Source organism: Pleurodeles waltl, chromosome 7 (genome assembly GCF_031143425.1).
Source record: "Pleurodeles waltl isolate 20211129_DDA chromosome 7, aPleWal1.hap1.20221129, whole genome shotgun sequence".
In the NCBI taxonomy this organism is placed as follows: domain Eukaryota; kingdom Metazoa; phylum Chordata; class Amphibia; order Caudata; family Salamandridae; genus Pleurodeles; species Pleurodeles waltl.
Window position 1 is genome coordinate 1,283,728,529 of NC_090446.1, and position 23,822 is coordinate 1,283,752,350.

Below are 23,822 nucleotides of genomic sequence, written 5' to 3' on the forward strand. Positions count from 1 at the left end.
GATCCTTTTGGCTGAAAATTGTTCCAGCTCTATGATAAAACTGAGATTCTTTGTGGGCTATCCAGTGGTGGGTGGACCATAGCTTTCTTAAGCTCAATGATAAGGCACAGTTTCTTCTCTTGGAAAGTAATACAATGTGCTGGAGTAGCAGTGTTCAGAGTCTTTATTGGTGAGACTAGTAAGGGTTTTCTAGGGTTCCATGAAAAACAGCATTAAGGAGTAGTCTAGAGGTTTATTTTACCCAGTTCAGGGGTGGGTAGCATTAAGGGATAGTGCGTGTTTTTTAGGGGTACTACTAAGCAGCAGTAAGCGTTTTTTAGGACTCTGGGAAAGGCAGCATTACGGGGTAGTAGTAAGGGTTTTGAAAATGTGGCATTAACGAGTAGTTTGGGTATAGGGATGGGAAGTATTAAGGGATACTAAGGGAGGGGAGAGTGGCCAAGATGGCAGCCGCATCGAACACACTTTAGTGAGCATCGTGGCAGGCGCAAACAAAATTCCTCCTTTTATCCTCCCCACCCAGCCACTTTTTGCTGCTCACAACCACTTCGCTTGCCTCCTCTATCAAGGGCTGCCAACTGTGAGGCTGACGAGCGACCGTCGCCATAGCCCGATGAGGAGGAGTCCCACAACCAAGATCGGAGGCCTAGGACAGGGCCTTCTATGCCGATGTCGACCCGGTGTGGGTCACTGCTATTCTCCTTGCTGGCAGTGACCCACACCACGGTCGACATTGCCGGGGTGCATTTCAGCCGTCAGGCACCCCCAGTGTGGCTCATCGGCCCGATCCTGCCAACACAAGGTGTGAGGGCACCGATGCACTACTTCGGCAACCCTTGAATGGTCACCGACTACCACGGGGCACGTGAACAACGCCACTTGGTTGGAGCGGCACTGCGGCGCCCAGACCTCTGGGGAGCTGGTGACCGCAGGAGGGAGGAGAGACTGCGCTACTCGCTGGTACGACTGAAAGAAGGCACTGGGGTGAGTCCTTACCGTTGGTGCCTACTACCTCGGGCCCGTATCTCCTGATGCCCTGAGCCTACCTTGCGTGTCCCCGTCTGACCATGGCCGGTTAGGAGCTGTGTGACCACTGGAACCCAGTATTTAGGGATCACTTAGAAGCCTCCATCGCGTGACATTGGGGGCACAAGCAATAGAGAACGGCCTGCTACTGCCCCTCCGAATGATAGAACTGCATATTGAGCTGCTCTACTCCTGGACACGGCTTGCCCCCCGACATCTATCTCCCCTGATTCTTACCAGCTGGAGTAGTAGCTCTGCACTTCGAACCTACAGACTGATTACTCCTGGTTGTGGGTTTGCATGTTGCACTGCGATTTAGCCCACATGCTGCCTGGACTGCAAAACAACAGCGAAAGTGCCTACTGCGACCTTGTCGACTTGGCCCACCCACCAATGCCTGGCTTGCTGCGCCTAGTACCAGGTAACATCCCCGAGACGTGCATACCTCACTCCCCGCTCTGGAATACATGAGTTCTGTTGCAAGGGCCAGTGGCTTTGACTGTACCTGGTGACAATCAGGAGATAGACACTGGAGAGTTAACAGAGCAACTATCTGCTCTCCTGCCACACACCTGCAAACGTGTGCCACAGAGCTTCTGTACTACCTCTGGGGTCTTTACTGAAAGGACTTAATGATGGTGAAACCAAAGACCACCAAACCTCTACCCGAAGTAACACCAAGCTGAGGTTCTCCTCTACTTCCTCGGACCGGACCCTGGACACACTTCGCCATCTTGAGGCTACCCATAGCACCAATCTCAACCATAACGACCACGACTTGCAGTTCAGCACGAAGGACCGTGGCAGTACGAAAACTCTGTGATCAAAGAGTAGCCTGACTTCATGATGGAGGTGCAGCTACTATGCGGCTCTTACACAAAGGTCAAACAATGCCTCTGCGAGCTGAACTTTCAGTATGTGCTTCTCTTTCCAGCGAAGCTCTGAGTGATTGACAGAGAGACGACCCACATTTTTCCCCTCCCCTGAAGACGTGTGGACCTGGCTGCATGCCAATGGACCGACACAGGGCCCACTGGAAGACTCAAGTGCCAGGGAGTGGTTGGTTCCCAGACCTCGACAACGCAAGCAGGGGCCCACCAGAACAAAACCATCCTGGGATCAGGTGTTAGTGAAGTAGGGGCGAGCAGTGACCGAGGCCCCGCAGTACAGCACTAACTCTTTGCTCTTCTACGTACTGAGTACCCGGAGTTTGACTCAGACATCTCAGTCATCCAAAGCTAGCATCTACGAATGCCCGAAAATTACCCCACGGTCTGCAGATGAATTATAATACAGATGCCTGCTGGTGTGGCTGGGCATTTCTAAGTTGAGCTTTCAAGTTTGGGAGGGCTGGATGCTGGATTCTCTGTATCGGGCATAAGCCATGAGGACAGTGAACACTGGTATTTCCACGCTCCACAGAGAGAGACTCCAAAGTGGACATGTTTTGCCCATAGTATATGGTTTCTTTGATTATGGTTTTTGTTAAGGGGCCTTTGGCTGGGGACTTGAATGTCAACCTGACCTGTGGGAATACGATGGCAGTGTTATGTTTGTTGTTTTAAGTTTGTGTATGTGAAGGCTTTGTACACATACTGTTGAGTGCGCATTGGTGGAAGTGAGGGACACGTTACTTACCTGCGAGCAATCGTAAATATGTGCTCACCTTGAGCACATGGCCCATTACCTGGCACACACACTATTGTTACATGGTGTGAGAACACGTACTGACAATCTTACCCCACCGTTTATTGTGGTAACATGGAATGTGCGCAGCATGGCAACCCCTGCTAAACATAATAAATCTATGCATACCTTAAGCGCTCTTGTGTACATATCGCCATGCTGCAAGAAACGCATTTCAAGGCCACAGAACTCCAAAGTGTGTGTGCGAAATGGCGAGGACAGGTCCATGGCACATTCTCATCAGCGTTCGCACATGCTGATATGGATCGCTCCAGGGGTCCCATATGTAGTAGATCGTCACAGCGTGCATGCAGAGGGGCAGACATGTGGTGCAGAGCGACACTTAAATGGGGCCCAGCGAACACCTGTAGAGATCTACGCACAACATTTCAATCAAATATATTTTTTTTATGTCCTTTTCTGTGATCCAGCAGCGCTGGACCTCTGTGGTGGGGACTTTAACTGTGTCCAAGATGGGGTTTGGGACTTCTGTTTTCCCCCTTTGTGTGGTACAGCGGGTGTCAGGACAATGCAGTACTTCCGGACTTGGCTGACACAAAAGCACCTATACGATGTGTGGTGACTGGGGCACCTGACAGACACTGAATATTCATTCTATTCCCTGGTTCATGACCTCCATACAAGGCTCAATTTGATACTTTGCATTGAACAGCTGGGTCCATTGGTTACCAGATCAGAGTACCTGTCCCATACGTTCTTGGACCATTACCTAATGCAAATAGTCCTGCTATGGAGCAGACTGCGCCTGCAAACTCCTACCTGGCAGCTTCAGACAGAAGCATCATTAGACCCCCCCCTTTCAGTGAAGACTTTGACCTTAATAAGGGACTCCCCTCCCTTTCAGGGCAACAGAATGGGACGCACACTAAGTAGTGGTATGGGGGCATTGCATAGCTAACACCCTGGGGGGGTGAGGAGGGGTCCAACGAGTATTGCAAGACAAATTACTAACGGTAAAGAGAGAACTGTGCCCCTTAGAGAGAGCAGTGGCTGTCTAAGAGACAGGGGTTGAGTGTCTCAGACTCCGATGTGGACAGTATAGAGAAGCAGAAATGCGATTGGGTTGGCATGACTACAAACACTGACTGACCATGTTACATGCAGGGGGCAACTGATTGGGCAGACTACTAGCATGGTTGGTTAAGCAAGACCAGCAACGAACCCCACTTGGAGCCATCAGACGAGATGATGGCTCACTGTCCCCCTCGGAGGCTGATATTAATGATGCATTCCAAGATTACTACCGCACTCTGTACGGGGCTTGATATCCCTTCCCCCGAACTGCTACATGGGTTCATGAATATACTCCCATTACCTCGCCTGTCCCCACTACAGAGGGCCCATCCGAAAGAACGCATTTGATTGGACAAGGTCAAAGCGGCAGTAGCCCAGATCGCCAGAAATAGAACTACTGGAATGGGAGGGCTACCAGCCAAATACTATGCCACATTTTCTGCTCTACTAACCCAGAAGTGTTTATAGAAGCCAGATCGTGTGGTCAACTCCCAGACTCGCAATGAAATGCGTTGATAGTGGTCCTCCCCAAACCGGGATGAGATCCACTGGATGTACGGTCATACCGTACACTATCCTTTCTCAACCATGAGTACAAACACTTGGGAAAGGTATTTGTCAACAGACTGCTCCCCTTGATTGGCACACTGGTCCATGACAATGAATCTGGATTCATAACGGGACGTAGAACGTTCCTCAATATACGGTGGCTCTTACAGATCATCCACAATCCCCCCCGCGCCCCCAGGGTTGCGGTGTCTGACTAGACCTCGCTTCAGAGGACTCCTGCCACAATGAGCATATGATTTACGTCAGAAAAACTCTTGTGACTGCCTGCAGACAGAGGGGCACTCAAAAGGCATCCATATAAAATCCATCTCTCTGTAACTTAAAGCAGTAATGTGTGAAAAGCTTTGGGTAGGGAACTGGATCCCTGGAAAGTAGCGCTGAAGCGCAGGAACCAAAATGTGAGTAAAAAAAAAAAAAAAGGGACACTTCTCTTATTATAAGAACATTCCTCAACCACTGCAGAGATCAACACACTCAGATGAATAGGAGGAGCACCAAGGAACTGCCTCTCATCCCATAACCAGCAACAACAAAAACAAAGAGGGAGTCCGTTTCAGTAGTATAAAATGTAAGATTCACAGTCCCTAAAACGAATGGACTGCAGCCTGGGAAGCAGGGTCTCACACTCCAGACTATAAAGCTTAAAGGTCACTTGGGACACAGGAAGCCAAGCCGCTCCTGGTGAACCTGGAATTTGGTAGAGCATAGATTTCTTCCCTAAATTTCAATACTTTCTTCGTCGGCAAAGCAAACCTGGCTGTCTCAGTGCTGTTGGTGACAGGAAGGAAGTGGATTCGATCACCCGCCCCTAGAAAACTTTGCAAAAATGGTGACAAAACTACAATTTCTCTAAAATGTATTTAGGAAGCCACAAGTATAAAAGGTACATTGAAAATATGGGCATGCAATTTCACATTTCCCCAAACATTTACAGCAATATAGTTTAATTTTCAGTTCTACACTCCAATTCCTTTCATTTTTAGGTTGAGCATAGCAGCGCGCAAGCACTGCTTTTCCAACATGTTGGTATGTATCTGGGCTCTTAACTACGCCCACTGCACACCCTTCACTATTACTCATTCGTGAGCTTGCTCTTCAAAAATCCTTTGTCTTCATTGGTAAATGCTTTACGTTTATCCCTCCTTGGGGTGGGGGGAGTTTGTTACCGCCTTGGCCATCGACCCGGTTTCATGGATAATTGCACTTTTGCCGATAACTTTGACTGCACGCAAGCTTCTTTTTCCTTTTGCGTCTCTCCTTGGCACTCACGCTCATGGCGGCGGAGGCCTTTGAATCGGCTCACTTACGTGAACTGTTTTACTTTTTATTTTCAGTTTGTGTGGCAAGAAAACTGTCACTTTGGTAGGACAAGATGAAAACAAAGTTGCACAGATGTTTACGAAAAACCACTGTGCATGTTACAAAACACTAGCCCGTTACATGCATCATGTACTACTGCCTTACATGCCAGCGCAATGCCTCTAAAGCAACGGTACTCAAAGTACGGCCCGCCACCGGCCCCACGGACCTAGCTTGGTGGCCCGCGAGACGCACACCAAACGCCACATCATAATGGCAGCAGTATGTAAACATAGAGGAGGGCCGCGGGAGCATGCTCCCGCGGCCCTCCTCTATGTTTACATACGGCGGCCATTGTTTATGGCGTTGCCCTGACGATCCTGGAAGCCAAAGCCCCATAAAAGTCAGCGCTTGCAGCTAACTTTTATGGGGCTTTGGTCGTCTGCTTCCTGTCACCGGCTCCACGTCTGCTGCCCGCCTGCCTGCCTGCTGTTCCACATTTGTGGCATCTTTACAGTGCTTTGAGTCAGGTAAGGCTCTTTGGTTATTTATTTATTTGTTTTTAATGTAGTGTGTGTTACTGGGGTAGGTGTGAGAGCAGATTGCGCTGTGTGCGTGCGCTGTGTGTGTGTGTTACTGGGGTAGGGGTGAGAGCAGATGGCGCTGTGTGTGTGCGCGCGGTGTGTTTTACTGGGGTAGGGGTGAGAGCAGATGGCGCTGTGTGCAGATGGCGCTGTGTGTGTTACTGGGGTAGGGGTGGGAGCAGATGGCGCTGTGTGCAGATGGCGCAGTGTGTGTTACTGGGGTAGGGGTGAGAGCAGATGGCGCTGTGTGCAGATGGCGCAGTGTGTGTTATTGGGGTAGGGGTGAGAGCAGATGGCGCTGTGTGCAGATGGCGCAGTGTGTGTTACTGGGGTAGGGGTGGGAGCAGATGGCACTGTGTGCAGATGGCGCAGTGTGTGTTACTGGGGTAGGGGTGAGAGCAGATGGCGCTGTGTGTGTTACTTGGGTAGGGGTGGGAGCAGATGGCGCTGTGTGCAGATGGCGCAGTGTGTGTTACTGGGGTAGGGGTGAGAGCAGATGGTGCTGTGTGTGTTACTGGGGTAGGGGTGAGAGCAGATGGCGCTGTGTGTGCGCGCTGTGTGTGTTACTGGGGTAGGGGTGAGAGCAGATGGCGCTGTATGTGTGCGCGCTGTGTGTGTTACTGGGGTAGAGGTGAGAGCAGATGGCGCTGTATGTGTGCGCGTTGTGTGTGTTACTGGGGTAGGGGCATTGTTTTGAAAAAGGGGGTGGGGTGGTTGTTCCCCCTCTAAGCCCCGCCCCCGCGGTCACTTCAGTGCGGCCCTCGGCCGCAAACCATACTGCAATTTTGGCCCCCGAGAAAAAGTTTGTGAGTACCCATGCTCTAAAGTATGCTCAGTTTCTGCTTGGCTTTTGCCGCCACTCTGTGGTTCTGCTAAACTTCACACTGACATAGGGACTGATAAACTTTTTGTTGGGGCTCTGGCTAAAAGAAGCACTAGTGCGATGTCAGTGCTTTGTTTTAAACGGGAAATAATTACCAACACTAACACGCTCTGTAATGGGCCATCACTAACATGTTTTGCCATTTATATCCAAGCAGGGAGTGTGTGTCAAAAGGTAAGGGACTCCAAATACTTTTCAAAAACCCTACCTCACCCCCACTTCTAAGAACCACACTGTCGATACTTTTACAACTCTGTAGGGCCTGCAGCACCAGAATAGTATGTTTGGCAATTGTGTATTTTATTGCATTTTTAAAAAAGGCAACATAACTGCAATGTTTAAATAAATCTAGACATACTTAAACATTGTCAACTTAATAAAATGATAGTGAAAAATTCTGCGGGTGGGCTGAAGATTTTCTTTCCACGGGTGGGGGTGGAGTCGCTCGGCATTAAAAGTATGAAGACCACTGTCCTTCAGGCTACAGCTACTCTTGAGAATGAATGACCAGAATCAGTTCTCTTTCTTTATTCTCTACTAGCGCCCAAGACGTTTACTGCCCCTCTTCCCCACACACTCAATAGATATCCCATTTTAATCTTTTGGTGTCTGCACCGTCCCCTCCAATGAAAACGCATACTCTGCATAGAACTGGTTAAAGTTAGGACTTTCAGCGAGCATACGTTTTGATTGATTCGACCTGACTTCCTTGTAGCAATACCCTGGACTGAACAAAACTGGTCGGGCAATAAATATCCCTAGAATGTGCCTGTACTTTGAAATAAGCTCTTCATCTCCATTACGGGCAGGGTTCAGTTCACAACACCCTTTATTATCGCCTTCCCCTCTAAGCCCGCCACTGTCTTGGAAAAAGAAGGAGCTGCAAACCGTGACAAGATGAAGCCCCATCCTGCTAGGGGGTGATTCAAGTGGTTGTGCCTTCCCTAAAACCACAAAATATTTGCAGTCCTGCATTATCTGAGCTAAGGAGGCAATACAGTGTCTATAACCCAGGGCACAGAAGGCAGCTTTTTAAGGCAAGGTAGAGCAGAGGTCTTTGAGCTAGACCTACAAGTGGTACATTACTGGCAAAGAACCGAAAATGCCTTTTTTTTCCTCTGGATAAGGAATGCTTCGGGGGACACAAAAAGATACCTGGTTCTAATGCTATGCAACTCCCTCATCCAAACATATGTGCAAAACCCAGCACTGCATGAGCTTTACACAATGTAACTATATAAGGTAGAAAGGACATTCCTAAATAAAAAGAACAAACATCACTAACCTGTAACGATCTGTTTCCAGTATTGTGTATCCAGATCCTGCGGACACTCCCGCAATATAGCGTTTGGCTTAGACGTTAAAAGTTATTTTTCTTTAAAGAGGTTTTGAGGTGCCTTTTGATTCCTCTGCTGAACCCCACAATGCACCAGGGCTGATTCACGTCAGTCTGTCAGGACACAGGCTTCACCTCAAGTTGTGTTTTTCCCCTATTGGTAGGTATTTGCGTGTACATGCGAAGTGGTACAGAGTCTGACTTGGAGAAGAAATATGCATGGTTAGCATAAAATATGTAACCAGCGCTCCAATCAATGAGGTAGGTAGGGCACATATCAATTTACAGCTTTAAAGGCTACAAACCAATTGTTACATGTAAGTAATGTTTTCTGTTAGCAGCATGGGCTGCTGCAAATCACACGCTGTTCACAGACTGAAAATCAAGTCCCTAAAGCTGTGTGATGGAAGTAAAAATGCAGACTTGTGGAGCAGTGTTTTTACGGGCAAGCGCAAAGAGCTCAGTCCATTCAGTAATCTCTCTTTGGGCTTCAAACCACACCCATGTCACGTCAGTCACTTACATTGGTTCGTGGGCTTGCCTTTTAAAATCCGCTTGCTTTCATTTGTGAAAGGCAAGCATACGTCATACCTTTTCCGGTGTTTAGCCCACCTACGCAGCACTGGTAAACTACTAGAAACATACGAGGCTCGATATTTTGATCCTGGGGTCCAGACTACTTTATCTGTTTATTTTCCACGCTGCGTTTTTTTTCTTCCTTTACACCGCTAACAGCTCTAACTCGAGCAAATGCCAGACCTGTTGCATTGAAAATGCTTTCTAGTTTAGCTACCCAACTTATGCCGCCTCTTAGGATCGAATATCCACACAGTAATGCTTAGCTAATGTGTGAGCAGATGACCAGGTAGCAGTTTAATGTTTCTGCCAGTGGGATGTTACCCTGGACAATGTGAGTGGAATGTGCTTTTGGTACAGAATGTGGCACGTGTTTGGCAGAACACATCTGGATGCTATTCACTACTGACTTGATTTTCAGGTGTTTCCTGCCAACCACATGTGCTGTCACGGCGATGGGTATTGTTTACAATAAAGTGCTTGGAGTCCACCCACTGCTTACCATTCGTTGTCACTCTTCTTTCTTTCCTCCTAATCGGCCAACACGTGTCGGGTGTCATTGTTTTTTCTTGAGCATACGCCAAGCCCAGATCAGTTCCTCTTGATTAGGGTCAGTCCCCTGTTTGCGCTGTGATTGAGGTACTATTTCTTCTTCTTCCCTGTGTTGCTTCTTCCCCTTCAGACGGTCCCCTTTTCGTGTTGCTTCTTCCCCCTCGCACCCGACCTCCCATTCCATGTTGCTGCCCTCATCTCCCTATACCTCACCCATTGTCCCGGTTTGTTCTTCCCTCCAACCTTTCCCCCACTTTGCTTGTCCGTCACACATGAAAAAAAAGCCAGCACTAAGCCAAGCCATATCACTTTTTTCTAATTTTATGTTTAGCCATGCTGCACAGCCAGGCTGCTGTACAACACGACTTAAATACACTGCAGAAGTCAATAGCTTATTGAAATGGGTTTGCAGAGGTTACGACAGCAACCAACAGCTGCTTGGCCTTCCCAATGGACTGAGCATGATCCGCAGAGCACATCATGGCCCTTCTAGCATCTAGGGTATGTAGCACTCTTTCCCCGACCGACTGTGGTAGAAGAAAGAATGAAGTTACATCAGTGGGATGGTTGACAAGAAATATCAAGACTGCTTTTGGTTAGAAATTAGGCTGCACCCTGAGGTAAACTCGATCTTTGCACACCCGTATAAAAAGTTTCTTCCACTGATAAAACGTGGAGTTTACCGACTCTCTTAGGAGAGACCATAGTGACTAGGAAAGCCATCTTCCATGAGAGAATCTGCAGGTGACACAAAAGAAATGGAGCCACATAACACTAGAAGAGTGAACATTCATGGCCCATTACTTGGCTGGTGGCAATCTCAGAAGGGGGTGGTGGGAGTTTTGTTTTGTAGGTATGCAGCTACTGCCCCCAATGCACTAATCTGTAAGGCATCATTTTTTGAAGGTGTACAACTGGGTATAATATTTTGTACCTTGCCCTTAAGGTCTATATGTTGCGATTAGTACAGCTGTGTACAAATCTTTTCCATTTAGCTGTGTAACACTATTCAGAAGGTTTTTCATCTTCTTAATTGATGATTAATTGCTCGACACTGGATTGTCTGTGCAAGCCTGGACAACTGCATTGACTGCATGACCCCATGTTTCTATACCTAGTACATGGGAGTGATATTGTCTGTTCGACCACCTTGTTGTGAATACTCATCTGAAAAGCTTTGTAAGGCAAACTCTGCTACCATGAGTTCAACCAGATGTGCAGATGACATTGTAGGAAGTACTTGCCCTGGGTTGTGGGGGTAACCTATATCAACCCCCAACCTACGAAGGAGATGTCTGAATTTTGCTATCTGCAGTTGTAGATCGAGAAAGGGGCTATCCAGTAACAAGTTGTTGTTGCTGCACCACTGCCATCTATGCTGAACACGGGGCTACACCAACACAAGTTCTTCCAGTCGCTAGTGAACACAAATGGAAAAACACTCCTGAAGAGGTGCATGTGCAACCTTGCGGTAGTGAAATTCTTGATACCATCATTTCCATCAGTCGCACTATCATTCTCACTGCCAGAGGGCATGATGACGGGAAAAGGGGAAGGAGCCTTTGAAATGCAAAGACTCGTTCTTGGCGCTGAGGTAAGCTTCATCCTTTTCTGCACGGTGCGTCACTCCCAAGGAAGCCTGGATTTGTTCAGGACACAGGTGTGACATCCTTTGACTGATTGTGAAGAGGTAGAATGTTTGTAGAGTGTGGTTGAGGATTGCACTTGACTGGTCCCCTTTACGAGCATGACATGAATGTAGCTGTGCCTGGGGCGCCAGCCTGACGTGTGGTGATACTCAGTGCTGTAGTAACCGTGAATGGCAATACTCTGAATGGGTGGCGAGCCCCACTTACCACAAATCCAAGCTACTGGCGGGGAGTCTGGTGTATAGAGATGTGCAAGTGGGCATCCTGGAGACCGAGGGCTGCTTTATGGTTTCCCACCTTGAGGAAGGGAATGACACCCTGCATCATAGTTGTTCTGAAATGAATGGGCGTAATGTAGCTGTCGAGTGCTGTGAGGTTGAGGATCAGCCATAATACTCAGTCCCTCTTGGTAATTAGGAAATACAGTGAAGAGACTTGTAGATCTCTGGCGTGCTGGAAAAAAATGTATTTTTCTCTTTTGAGAAGGCGCACATCTTAAACAACAACTGGCAGTAATCTTTGCTGATGGTATGATGGCGGAGTATGGGATCGGGTGGGGTGGGTACCCACTTACCTGCTGGTATATGCTCACATTGGGGGTGGTATAGCCCCAGTCTTCCCAGTCAGGCATTGGGTCTGCAGGGGTAAGAAAGTGCCCGTTGGTAAATAGCCTTGTCTTGGGCACCTCTATGATATCGTCCTTCTCTGTCTCGCTGCTGCTGCCCTTCCAAAAAAATATATATATATATCCGGCTACTGTTGTTGTGCAGACACCGTGGACAGTGGTTTGTATCCTGCTCAGATTTGCAGACACCGTTCTTGGCTGAGGTTGCCAGACACTCATTGCTTTAACAGTTTCTGAGTCATTTTTAACTTCTTCAAGCATCTCGTTCTCTTGTGGTGATGGGCTTAGGGTGGAAGGCTGATACTCTGAGCCAAGCAGGTCATACGATGATGCTGGTATGTACTTGCCTAAAGGCGGCATCTGCTGCATTAAGGCACCACTGGATGTTAGCACTGAAGAATATTTTTGCCTCCTTCGCAATCTACTTGCTCTTTCCTCTGTGTGTTGCTTAAGTGGTTGTGCCGTCTCTTACCAGTGATGTCTGTCATACCCAGCCAGGAGGGCCATGAAGTTAGCATTGCACTACGGAGTTTCTGCGCCCATTGCGACCAGCTTTCCTGTAGAATCCATACTCACTCTACTGATTAGGAGGGGAAAGGTTTCTGTGCCCTGCATATGGGCTCTTTTCCATGCTGTGTGTAGGGTGTGAGAGCCAGATGGTACATGCCCAAGGATAAACAAATGATTTTGTGGTGCAATCTTAAAATATTTTCTCCACCCTTGGCGTTGCAGGATCGTTGTAACTGCCAGCGGAGCACTTCAATATAGACTTCAGCAAGGACAGAAACCGTGTGGTATATTACGTGCACCACCTCTCGGTCACTGCGTGGCATTCAGAGGTGTCCTCTGGCAAAGAAGTCCTAGCAGAACAGAGCTCCACAGGCAAGTTGCCTTGCAGCTTTGCTCTGCAGTCAAGCCGAATGTCTTCCTGCTGGTCGCTGGTTCTTGGCCCCGATACATGGGCAGTGGGTCAGTTGGGAGGTCTTGGTCACAGCCTGGCACAAAGAGTGCAATGGGAATACCTGTGGTGATGAGGAGAATGTTGTCTGGCCTTTTCTTAGGAATTGGGGTGGATGGGGAGGGGTGGAGTTCTCTAATCTCCGGAGGAACAGCCTCTTTGAAAGTGAACTTGCATTTAGTGTCAGGATGTAGTGAAGGGGCAGAGTGAAAATGTGACCCGCATTTGGGTCATGGTAAATTGCCCTCTGCCCACTATCAGGCAGCTCTCTTTCTTGAGCTGAGGATATTGTGTAGTCGATGTCTTCGCTCGACTTTGTTCATGGCGCCGAAAGCTGAACGCTTTTCTATCTGCTTCGAAGGCAGCTTTTAGCATTGAGCGGTGTAGTCCACCGTGGAAGAAGCAGTCTCTATGGTCTTTTTCACGAGAGGCTCTTTGATCAGGCCACGGAGCTCTTGGGATATTTGTTGCGATGAAGCAGAGTCGGGTTTTGAGATCAATACCCTGGAGGAAAATTCTTGGTGTTCAGCCGAGGCCTCTGTGTGAGGCCTGAAATACGAGGTGTGGTACTAGTCCTGGGTGCAGGTTTTGTGGAGCGGACTGGAGACTCTTGGTCTCTGGAGTCACGCGAGGACACATAGGTGGACCTCCACTCCTGAGCATCCAGGCTACCGAGGACCCCTGCTTTTCATTGTCAAGAGTCCGCTCCTTCAGCTTCTTCTGCAGATGGGGTCTCCAGAGTGGCTTGGTGCTGCACTGAGAAACAGTGCGCTCACCTTCTCTTCCATCGGTGCCTAGTGGTCTTCTCTGAAAAGGTTTTACATTCTGGGCAAGTGCTTTCGTTGTGGTCACTTGTGACAAAGAGGTTACAGACCCGCTGCCAGTATGACCACAAGACTTCACAACTGAATGAGGGGTACAATATAGAAGTACCGTACGCCGTCCATCTCCCTCCCCCACTGCAAGGCATTTTCATGCAACCTTCCCCGGGGTCAGTCGGAAGGCCTCAATGCATCTTCCATGTCTTGCAATATCTTTGCTCTGATCCTCTGACGTCAAAATTTTATTTTGTGGCGCAGCAATAACAGGAGTGAAGAGATGCCCAAACCAATGGCAAAAAAACAACCTGAGGTGGAGTCTGTGTAGTAGTACATTGTGGGCCTATGGGGAGGTAGGACAAGCCACCTCGAAACTAAAACGTAGCCTTTATAAAAAAAATAAAAAAAACACAACTAGCAACGTTCGACCAATAATATACAGGGCAGTGTGAATAGCATGTTATACAGCAGCACAAAATAATTGTTGGGGAATAACATTTTGCTTATGATCTGCTAAATGTGTCTATTTTCTTTCTCTAGGAACCCATATATTTTTAAAGCACGAACATTCATTTGATAGCAACGTGTGATAAAGGATAAAATAGGTACATCATAAGTGATAACAGAAAATGCTGCACAGAGTGCTTTCCTTTTCACATAATCTGAATAGCCCCGCTCATTACTCAGTTATCCTTTGTCACATAATTCCACCAGCCCATAATAGCACCCATCTATTAATATATGCATAAGACTGCCAGAGTTTAGTAGTTAAGAACCCGACATCTTTGTAAGTGTCAGCACCTCAAGTTGGCCTTACCCAGGATCCAGTTTCCTGGACCGTCTCCTTCCCTTGCAGGCAAGCCGGAGGTAGCTGTATTTGAGAGCCGCGACCGCCTCGGGGCTCATCAGATCTGCCGCCCATTCGCACCGGCTCAGTGGTATGAATTCCCGGATGATGAAGATGGTCGCCTTCTGCTCACACCAGGATTCGAGGTAAGAGCAGAACGCCTCCCAAGAAGGGAACTCCCTGCCACGGAGCTCCCGCTCCTCGAGTGAGGCTGACCCCGGCGGCAGTGAGAGGTCCAAGGGCAAGGCGGCCGCTGGGGGCTCCTCCTTCTCCTCCATTGCAGGGCTCAGCGGATTCAAGGTGTCCATGGAAAGGTGGGGGCAGGGTTAGGAGGCAGGAATGATGTCAAGGGGTGAGCAGAGGAGTTATAAGGATCAAGTCTAGAAAGTGAAGGGAATTTATTCCCACCCAAACCCCAAAAGGCACTGAAAAGCCCCCTCCGAGTCTATAACATGAGGAGGGCGCCAAATTCCGAAGAAAGGCTACTAAACTAACATTGTTTTTTAAGGTTTATTAATATCAGAGGGCAAATACTCGTTTGCATATTAGCCTATGCAGGCTCATAGCTGGTCCTACACAGACCCACTACAGTCCGCCTCCCTTGCCAGTGGGAAGCCCATGAGGATATTCTAAAAATATCCAGGGAAAAGGGGAGGAACAAGAACTGCAGAGACAACCATCCCAAGAGCCGAGGCAAGAGCTTAGAGGAAGCTGTGTTGCAAGGAACGAAAAGGGGAACCAGAAACACTCTTGCCCAAAGGAAGTACTGAACAGAGGCGACCAAACTGTAAGACAAAAAAAAAAAAAAAAAAAAAAAAACAGAAGAGAAAAACATTAAGATTTTTTTCTTGTCTGAGCAGTGTAAGCAATGGGGCTACATATCCTTACGATACTTGCCAGGCCGAACCCCACTTATTTCAATCAACAAGGAGTAATATTAACAACTAACAAATCTCAACACATGCTGCTCATTCCGCACATAGGCGCCCCAATCCCACCGCACCCAACTAGGAAAGTAGAGGTATCCTGATGGAGCTCCCTGCAACGAAGAGGCAATGGCGGGAATACACCCCAACACCTGAACCTCCAGCACTACAAAGATATCTTCTAAACTGGACGAAAGACACATCCACATGGCCATGCCACTATAGCCTTGACAGGGTCTAGAGCTCACATTCGCTAGAACTCCCATTACAATTGTGCATTGGCCAGGCTGAGGTCGTAGAAGGGTGAGGCAAGTGCCATGTCAAGCTGAAGGATTTATCAGTGTGAAGGTATTCCTCTGTGAGGGTGGCCAATGTGATGGTAGTAAACTGGCAGTAAACCCAGGGGCCGAAATTCACTTACACTTAGTTATAAACAGTTCTGTAGAGAGTCATCTCGGTCCCATGAGGGTGCTGCAAAGGAAAATAAAAAGTCAGCACTGAGAAAATGCTTGTGGGAGGAGTAAGAATTAAACACACTGCTCAGAAAGTGATAGGGTCGTTAACATATTTCACAACAAACTAAATATTTATTTCACATTCACTCCCTGACATTAGCAGCATCGTTACAGATTCCGGTCTCCTTCCCATTGAGGATATACTATGCATTCTCAAATCTATCTACTACTAATCAGATATCTCAGGTATTTGGCAGCACTTGTGTCTGATGCAAGCATTTACGAGCCCAAAGGTGTCTGCATACAGGACCACAGTGCACGGATGCACACATTAGCAAAATCATACAAGCCAGCCTCAAAGATGTTTTAAGGCAAAAAAAACAAGTGATGGACGGAATGCTGAACAATGTCAAACATTCACCTCCCGTATAGAGATCTTGCTACCCATGCCATTCCAGTTTGGACCTAGCCATATGCAAATCAGTCTTGACCCTGTTCCCCATGGGAACAGTTCAGCCCGAACTGCCAAGCCAGGTCCTCCCTGGACTGGAAACAAGCATCCTAGGACCGGTTTCAGGGTATCACCCTTCATCAGCCAGGCTAGCTTGATTCCAGTGGCATGGGGAGAACGGGACCCACGTCTGGGCATACCCTTCCCACTTGGGGCAGCAAATGCTAAAAGAACAAGTGATGAACGGAATGCTGAACAATGTCAAACATTCACCTCCAGTACAAAGATCTGGGCCTAAATCCATTGTTTTTTTGCTACCCATGTCCATATGCAAATCAGTCTTGACCCGGTTTCCCATGGGAACAGTCCAGCCCGAAATGCCAAGCCAGGTCCTCCCTGGACTGGAAACAAGCATCCTAGGACCGTCCATCATTTGTGTTTCTTTGCTTTTGCTGTCAAAGATGTTTTAAGGCATGCAGAAAGTGGCAGTTGCATAGGGCCCCCCCACCTTCCAAAGGGCCCCTTGGCAAAGTGACTCTTCTCTTTATGTTACTCCTGTCTATTACATTTCTCTTGCTCTCTGCTTACATCAGCCTCTGTCTCTCTATGTAATGTTATCTTAAGGAATTTTAGGGTCCCAGGCAAGACATATTCTAACTGTTTTGTGAACCTAGAAAAGAGAAAAACTGGTAGTAGTGGTAGCAACATGGGCAGCTCCTCCGTTAGGGCAGAGTAGCAGCAGCAGCTGCAAAACCTTTACCAGAAAATGATAATAAACCATGTTTATTATCATTTTCTGGTAAAGGGGCGGGTCCACAGGGGTGATGAGCAGTGAGGCGGAGTGCACAGCACTCCTCATCATTGCGCATGTATGTTTGGCCAGCCGTCTCGGGCCGGCCAAACCCACATGCGTAGTAGGCTCACTCCAGCCCTGCACTGTGTTGCCAGGCTGGAGAGAGCATGCTCTGATCAGCATCAGGATTGTCCGTAGGGCAGGCTGGGAGCCTGTGCCTGCGATGGAGGAGAGGAGCGTCACAGCGGCGAGTGCAGGTAAGTGTTTTTTTTATTATTAAATTGTTTTTCCCCGCCACCCCACCAGCGCCGCCCCTTCATGCCCCGGTACAAGGTATCAAGGATATTTTTGTGATACTATTAAAGAGTAATATAAACGTATTATTGTTTGTCATTATACAAACTTGAATTAGCAGGAAATTGTTATAAAATTCAAATGTGTTCCCCACAGGTCTTAAAATGGCACTGGACAGGTTTGCAGAGGCACTCCCTTTCCTGCTGATGGTAACAGCATCATTCATGCTGGATGAAGTGCTGAAAGTGTAAGCCATATCACTGATACTTGGCGTGGGAACGAGGAAGTTATGGATATCAGAGTGGAATTTCATGTTATCGTCGTCCCATTTAACCGCTTCTGTGCCTTGGAAGAGGTGACCTCGTCCAAGGCACAGGGGAACTTGGGGGAGCGCTAGCGCGCCCCCCGTGCACCCCCCCTCACCCCCAAGGCGGGGATGGAAGGGGAAGACCTTCCACTTCCAACCCCGACCCCCCACCCCCCCTGTGACGTCAGCGAGCGAGTGAGCGCTGATTAGTCACAGGGGCCTCCCCCATCGCGCTGGAAGCTCAGAAATGCTAAGCATTTCTCTTTCAATCACGTGGGGGAGGCCCGGAGGGGCTTCAAAGGGAAGGAAATGTATTTCCTTCCCTTTGAAGTCTCTCCCAGGGTTTCAAAAGCCGGATTGCTTGCAATCCGGCTTTTGAAACCCCACTAGACACCAGGGTTTTTTTTTTTTTTGTGAAATTTACATATGGGAGCGACCCCTTGGGCAAGGGTCGCTCCCAGGGGGGGCATTTTTTCGGGAAGGCCTTTTCTGCCCCCCCCTGGGGGCAGAAACCTCTAGGCACCAGGGATCATTTTATTTTTTTTAATGATTTTTTTTTTTTTTTTTTATGTGGGGAGCGACCCTTTAGGCAAGGGTCGCTCCCCGTGGGGGAAAATTATATTTAGGCCATTTCTGCCCCCCTTGGGGGCAGAATGGCCTATTTTGATGAGGCCAATCTGCCCCCAAGGGGGGCAGAAACCACTAGACACCAGGGAGTTTTTTCTTTGCGTGAATTTCAAGCAAGGGGAGCGACCCCTTAGGCAAGGGTCGCTCCCTGGGGGGGGGGGGAAATTTATTTTAGGCCATTTCTGCCCCCCCCCCCCCCCCCCCGGGGGCAGAAACCTCTAGGCGCCAGGGCAAATCTTTTTTGTGTGTGTTTTTTTTTTTGTTTTTTTTTTTAGAGATGGGATTAACCCATCAGACAAGGGTCGCTCCCCTGGGGGGCAAATTGTATTTAGACCATTTCTGCCCCCCTGGGGGCAGAAACCACTAGGCACCGGGGATTTGTTTTTTGGCACCAATGTCACGCAGGGGGAGCGACCCCGTAGGCAAGGGTCGCTCCCGGGCAGGGGGGGGGTCAAATTTATTTTAGGGCATTTCTGCCCCACCCCTGGGGCCGGCTGAGCTAGAGGCCAAACTCCACATGTATGCACTTTGCAAAAAACACCTCTGTTTTCTGTGAAAAAATATGTTGTGTCCACGTTGTGTTTTGGGCCATTTCCTTTCGTGGGCGCTAGGCCTACCCACAGAAGTGAGGTACCATTTTTATTGAGAGACTTAGGGGAACGCTGGGTGGAAGGAAATTTGTAGCTCCTCTCAGATTCCAAAACTTTCTGTCACCGAAATGAGAGGAAAAAGTGTTTTTTTGGCCAAATTTTGATGTTTGCAAAGGATTCTGGGTAACAACCTGGTCAGAGCCCCGCAAGTCACCCCATCTTGGATTCCCCTGGGTTTCTAGTTTTCAAAAATGCGCTGGTTTGCTAGGTTTCCCCAGGTGCCGGCTGAGCTACAGGCCAAAATCCACAGGTAGGCACTGTTTTCTATGAAAAAATGTGATGTGTCCACGTTGTGTTTTGGGCCATATCCTTTCGTGGGCGCTAGTCCTACCCACACAAGTGAGGTATCATTTTTATCGGGAGACTTGGGGGAACGCTGGGTGGAAGGAAATTTGTGGCTCCTCTCAGATTCCAGAACTTTCTGCCACAGAAATTTGAGGAACATGTGTTTTTTTAGCCAAATTTTGAGGTTTGCAAAGGATTCTGGGTAACAGAACCTGGTCCGAGCCCCACAAGTCACCCCATCTTGGATTCCCCTAGGTCTCTAGTTTTCAGAAATGCACAGGTTTGGTAGGCTTCCCTAGGTGCCGGCTGAGCTAGAGGCCAAAATCTACAGGTAGGCACTTTGCAAAAAACATCTCTGTTTTCTTTCAAAAAAATGGGATGTGTCCACGTTGCGTTTTGGGGCGTTTCCTGTCGCGGGCGCTAGGCCTACCCACACAAGTGAGGTATCATTTTTATCGGGAGACTTGGGGGAACATAGATTAGCAAAACAAGTGTTATTGCCCCTTGTCTTTCTCCACATTTTTTCCTTCCAAATATAGGAGAGTGTGTAAAAAAGACATCTATTTGAGAAATGCCCTGTAATTTACATGCTAGTATGGTCACCCCGGAATTCAGAGATGTGCAAATAACCACTGCTCCTTAACACCTTATCTTGTGCCCTTTTTGGAAATACAAAGGTTTTCTTGATAGCAATTTTTTACTCTTTATATTTCAGCAAATGAATTGCTGTATACCCGGTATAGAATGAAAACGCACTACAGGGTGCAGCTCATTTATTGGCTCTGGGTTCCTGATGAACCTACAAGCCCTATATATCCCCGCAACCAGAGGAGTCCAGCAGACGTAACGGTATATTGCTTTCGATAATCTGACATTGCAGGGAAAAGTTACAGAGTAAAACGTAGAGAAAAATTGATGTTTTTTTCACCTCAATATTTTTCTTTTTCAGTTGTTATTTTCTGTAGGAAACCCTTGTAGGATCTACACAAATGACCCCTTGCTGAATTCAGAATTTTGTCTACTTTTCAGAAATGTTTAGGTTTCTGGGATCCAGCATTGGTTTCATGCCCATTTCTGTCACTGACTGGAAGGAGGCTGAAAGCACAAAAAATTGCAAAAATGGGGTATGTCCCAGTAAAATGCCAAAATTGTGTTGAAAAATTGGGTTTTCTGATTCAAGTCTGCCTGTTCCTGAAAGCTGGGAAGCTGCTGAGTTTAGCACCGCAAACCCTTTGTTGATGCCATTTTCAGGGGAAAAACCACAAGCCTTCTTCGTCAGCCACTTTTTCCACTTTTATTTTGAAAAAAACGAAATTGTCACTGTATTTTGGCTAATTTCTTGGCCTCCTTCAGGGGAACCCACAAAGTCTGGGTACCTCTAGAATCCCTAGGATGTTGGAAAAAAAAGGACGCAAATTTGGCTTGGTTAGCTTATGTGGACAAAAAGTTATGAGGGCCTAAGCGCGAACTGCCCCAAATAGGCAAAAAAAGGCCTGGCACAGGAGGGGGAAAAGGCCTGGCACAGGAGGGGTTAAAGGACTCCTGTCTTAGTTCTATAGGTAAGAATCAGTCACTTGATATTTTTGTGTGTGGTCGATTATGTCCTTTGGAACAGGTTAGAGCAACGACCCTTTCAGTATTTTGGCAATAGCACTTCTTTGAGCCATACCGACTTTGTTAATGAACAGAATGTACCAGAGGTCTATTTTTTCACATACGAGTATCACCAAGTACATTGAGCGACATTTGGGCCCATGGCAGAACAGAACCCACCACACACGAATTTGTGCAGGCAATATACACCATGGGCCACGATATGCATTTAACAGGTTGGTTACATAGGGGGCTATGAGAACAGTTACAGACGTTATTAACCTCCTTACGGGCTAAATGGGAGAATGACCTGGGCCGAGTGTTCCGATAGGGACTGGACATTTATGCTCGACTATCCTAAGAGACTATTCCATAACTCCAGTTTTAAATGTATTCAGTATTACACAGAGCTTAACTCACACCCACAGACTCAATGTAGTGTATAGTGAAGTGTCAACGGCGTGCCCCCTTTATAATCCCGAGGTCGCTGATTTTAAGCGTATGTTGTGGACCTGATCTGCTTTGGCCTCCCAATGGGCTCAGATTCAGGCGATACTGATGGGCCGAACCAGGAGGGGGATTTGGCACACTTTAGACGCTTGTGTTCTGGTGTTGTTTCCAGGACACCAAGGAACTAAGGTGACGGCCAGATTCGCGGATATTATATTGTTGTACTACACAATACACTGTGATGGATTACAAGAGCAAGCATTCCAGCCCGTTAACAATACTGTTTATGTGTAATATCAGAATGAGCCAGTGTCTAGTTTGGGAAAGGGAGGGAGGGGGATTGAAACTGCACTCCACACCTAACAGAATTATTCCTACTTTCGAAGTGCTGCAATGTCCACCTTTACAGTAAATATTTTTATAACTAAATTGTATATCCAAAACAATTTTAACTCCGCACAACACTGCAGCCACTTGAATGGTATCATCCATCGCTCAACAGTGTGGAATATAAATAATTACGGATTGTGCATGACAAAAAAATGTGGGTTTAAAAAAATACTTTTTAGGCAGCGTGTTCGCTTTAGGTGTACCAATTCATTAATTCATGTCAGCCTGAAGAAAAGGGGAGCTAGCAACTTATATTTGGAAGGCTATTTTGTCCCAAATAACTCATTCATAATTTCACACTGCTACCCATCTCTCGCTCATGGTGGAGCCCTGCTTTGTTCTCTCAAAGCGTCGAGATGCTGATGATAAACCAATTTCGGCAAAACAGACAGCTCTTTCTGTGACAATCGAGGCAAAGCTTGAATACACCGTAGCAGCAGCGGGTGCTGCGAGAGGAAGGATGTAACTTCAGCACTGACATACAACTTCGGGAGGCAATGAAGGGTGTTACTTTATTCTCTTGTGAAAGAGGAGAGGCGCGCTGGGCGCAGAACCGCGTCTGTGACACGGCTTAACACCGCACTCAGAACTTCAAGGAAGATGCGAGGAATGTGCATCTTTCTAACTGTACTGGACATACTGTACAAATACCCTTCGGAAGACTATGCCCCATTAATAACAATACAGTAAGCAAAGGTGGTACCCTGTCCCCTCTACACAAAGCAGCTTAATGATACCCGCACCCAACCTATGAACTTATTCCAACCTGCAATCACCTTATATCTAATAACTACAATTCATAGAGTTCAGGCGTTCGCTGCACGAACTGGATAGACACCGAGAGTACCGGTGGCACAGGACTCGGGTGTTAATCCTGTTCATCTACCGTGCATCCTGCACGCCCACACCCTTGGCGTCTCAGCACACATCCCCGTGCACCTCTGCAAGCTAACACCCTCGTGTATGCACTTTCCTACACACGCCCACACCCCTGCGCACGAAAACCCCAAACATAAAACCCTGCAACTGCACACAAATACAGAGATCTGCACGCTCCTGCAAGCCCTTCTGCTCCCCTTCCTCGCTTTCCACACTCAGACCTCACGCCGTGCGGCACTCACATGCTTTCCACTTCTTGCATTAGGAGTTGTACTCACCCCAGTCCTTGAAGGCACAGAGGCTTCCTCCACTGCACTCCTCACACACCCAGCTCCCGCTCTTGCTTTCACCACACTCCCCGCTCCACATGCTGAACCTCACGTAGCCCCTCTGCTCCCACAAAGCACCGCTCCATCTGTGGGGGAGGGACGGCAGCAACAATACCATCCCACAAGGCTCCGCTCCACCACTGAGCGTTAACCCGTTCACTGCCTGCTGAGGAGCCTTGAGCCCTGGGTGAGCAGCCACCGGCCTCCGATCAATAAATACCTCGTACTCTGACCAACCCCCCATTCCGCCTCCCGAGGTCGCTTGTCTTTCATGTCTGCTTCAGAGCCGCACAGCACGCCGGAGAGATGCCCCCGCCTTCCTCTTACTCCCCTTTCACCTCTTTGAGGCTTTGACCCCGCCCTACCAGGCTATAGCTCCGTGCGTCCGACACCTCCCCTTTCCAATGCCACTTTACTCTCGGTCTCATACCAGGGGCGCAACTAGACCCTTAGTAGTTTGGGGGAGGGGTGGAGTGCGGTGGTAGTACTTGAAGCCACAGGGAGATAGTACTTCAAGCTACAGTGGTTGGGACTACCATGTCAGCCAATGTGCTTGAATACACCCTCAGAGCAAGTAGGAGCGCACACATTGCCAATATGTCTGGGTTTAATGTGCAGATGCATGCAAATAGCATTTGTGCTTGTCTGTATTTTCATGCTTAAGCACATTATAACCAAATCTATTGGTTTTGCCTGTAATTTCCACTTGGATATTAAGCACTGCTGGATCTTCCAGAGTATTCACTACACCTGTGAGCATTGGATGTCTGCAAGATGGATGGTGCCAAGCAAGTCTTGTGCTTGTCTGACACACAGTAAAGAATAAATCAATCAATCAGAGTATTTGTAAAGTGTACTACTCACCCGTGAGGGTCTCAAGGCGCTGGGGTGGGGGATTGAAGCTGCTACTGCTCGAACAGCCATGTCTTGAGATGTCTCCTGAAGGTAA

General features: G+C 48.0%; 1 protein-coding gene across 3 annotated transcripts in view; it reads right to left on the bottom strand.

Moving 5' to 3' along the window:
* Positions 1-23,205, bottom strand: part of LOC138246178 (uncharacterized protein ZSWIM9-like) — a 43,221-nt gene extending 20,016 nt beyond the window's left edge. Inside the window, exons 1-3 of one of the 3 annotated variants that reach the window (XM_069200503.1) lie at positions 23,094-23,205; positions 15,792-15,841; positions 14,415-15,229 (exon numbers count right to left, since the gene is read on the bottom strand). In XM_069200503.1, coding sequence (XP_069056604.1) covers positions 14,415-14,752 — 338 coding nt within the window. In that variant the 5' untranslated portion in view covers positions 14,753-15,229; positions 15,792-15,841; positions 23,094-23,205. Of the gene's footprint in view, positions 1-14,414; positions 15,230-15,791; positions 15,842-22,822; positions 22,945-23,093 lie in introns of those variants that run through there. The other 2 variants (XM_069200502.1, XM_069200501.1) reach the window with 2 other exon arrangements.
* Positions 23,206-23,822: the final 617 nt, after the last annotated feature.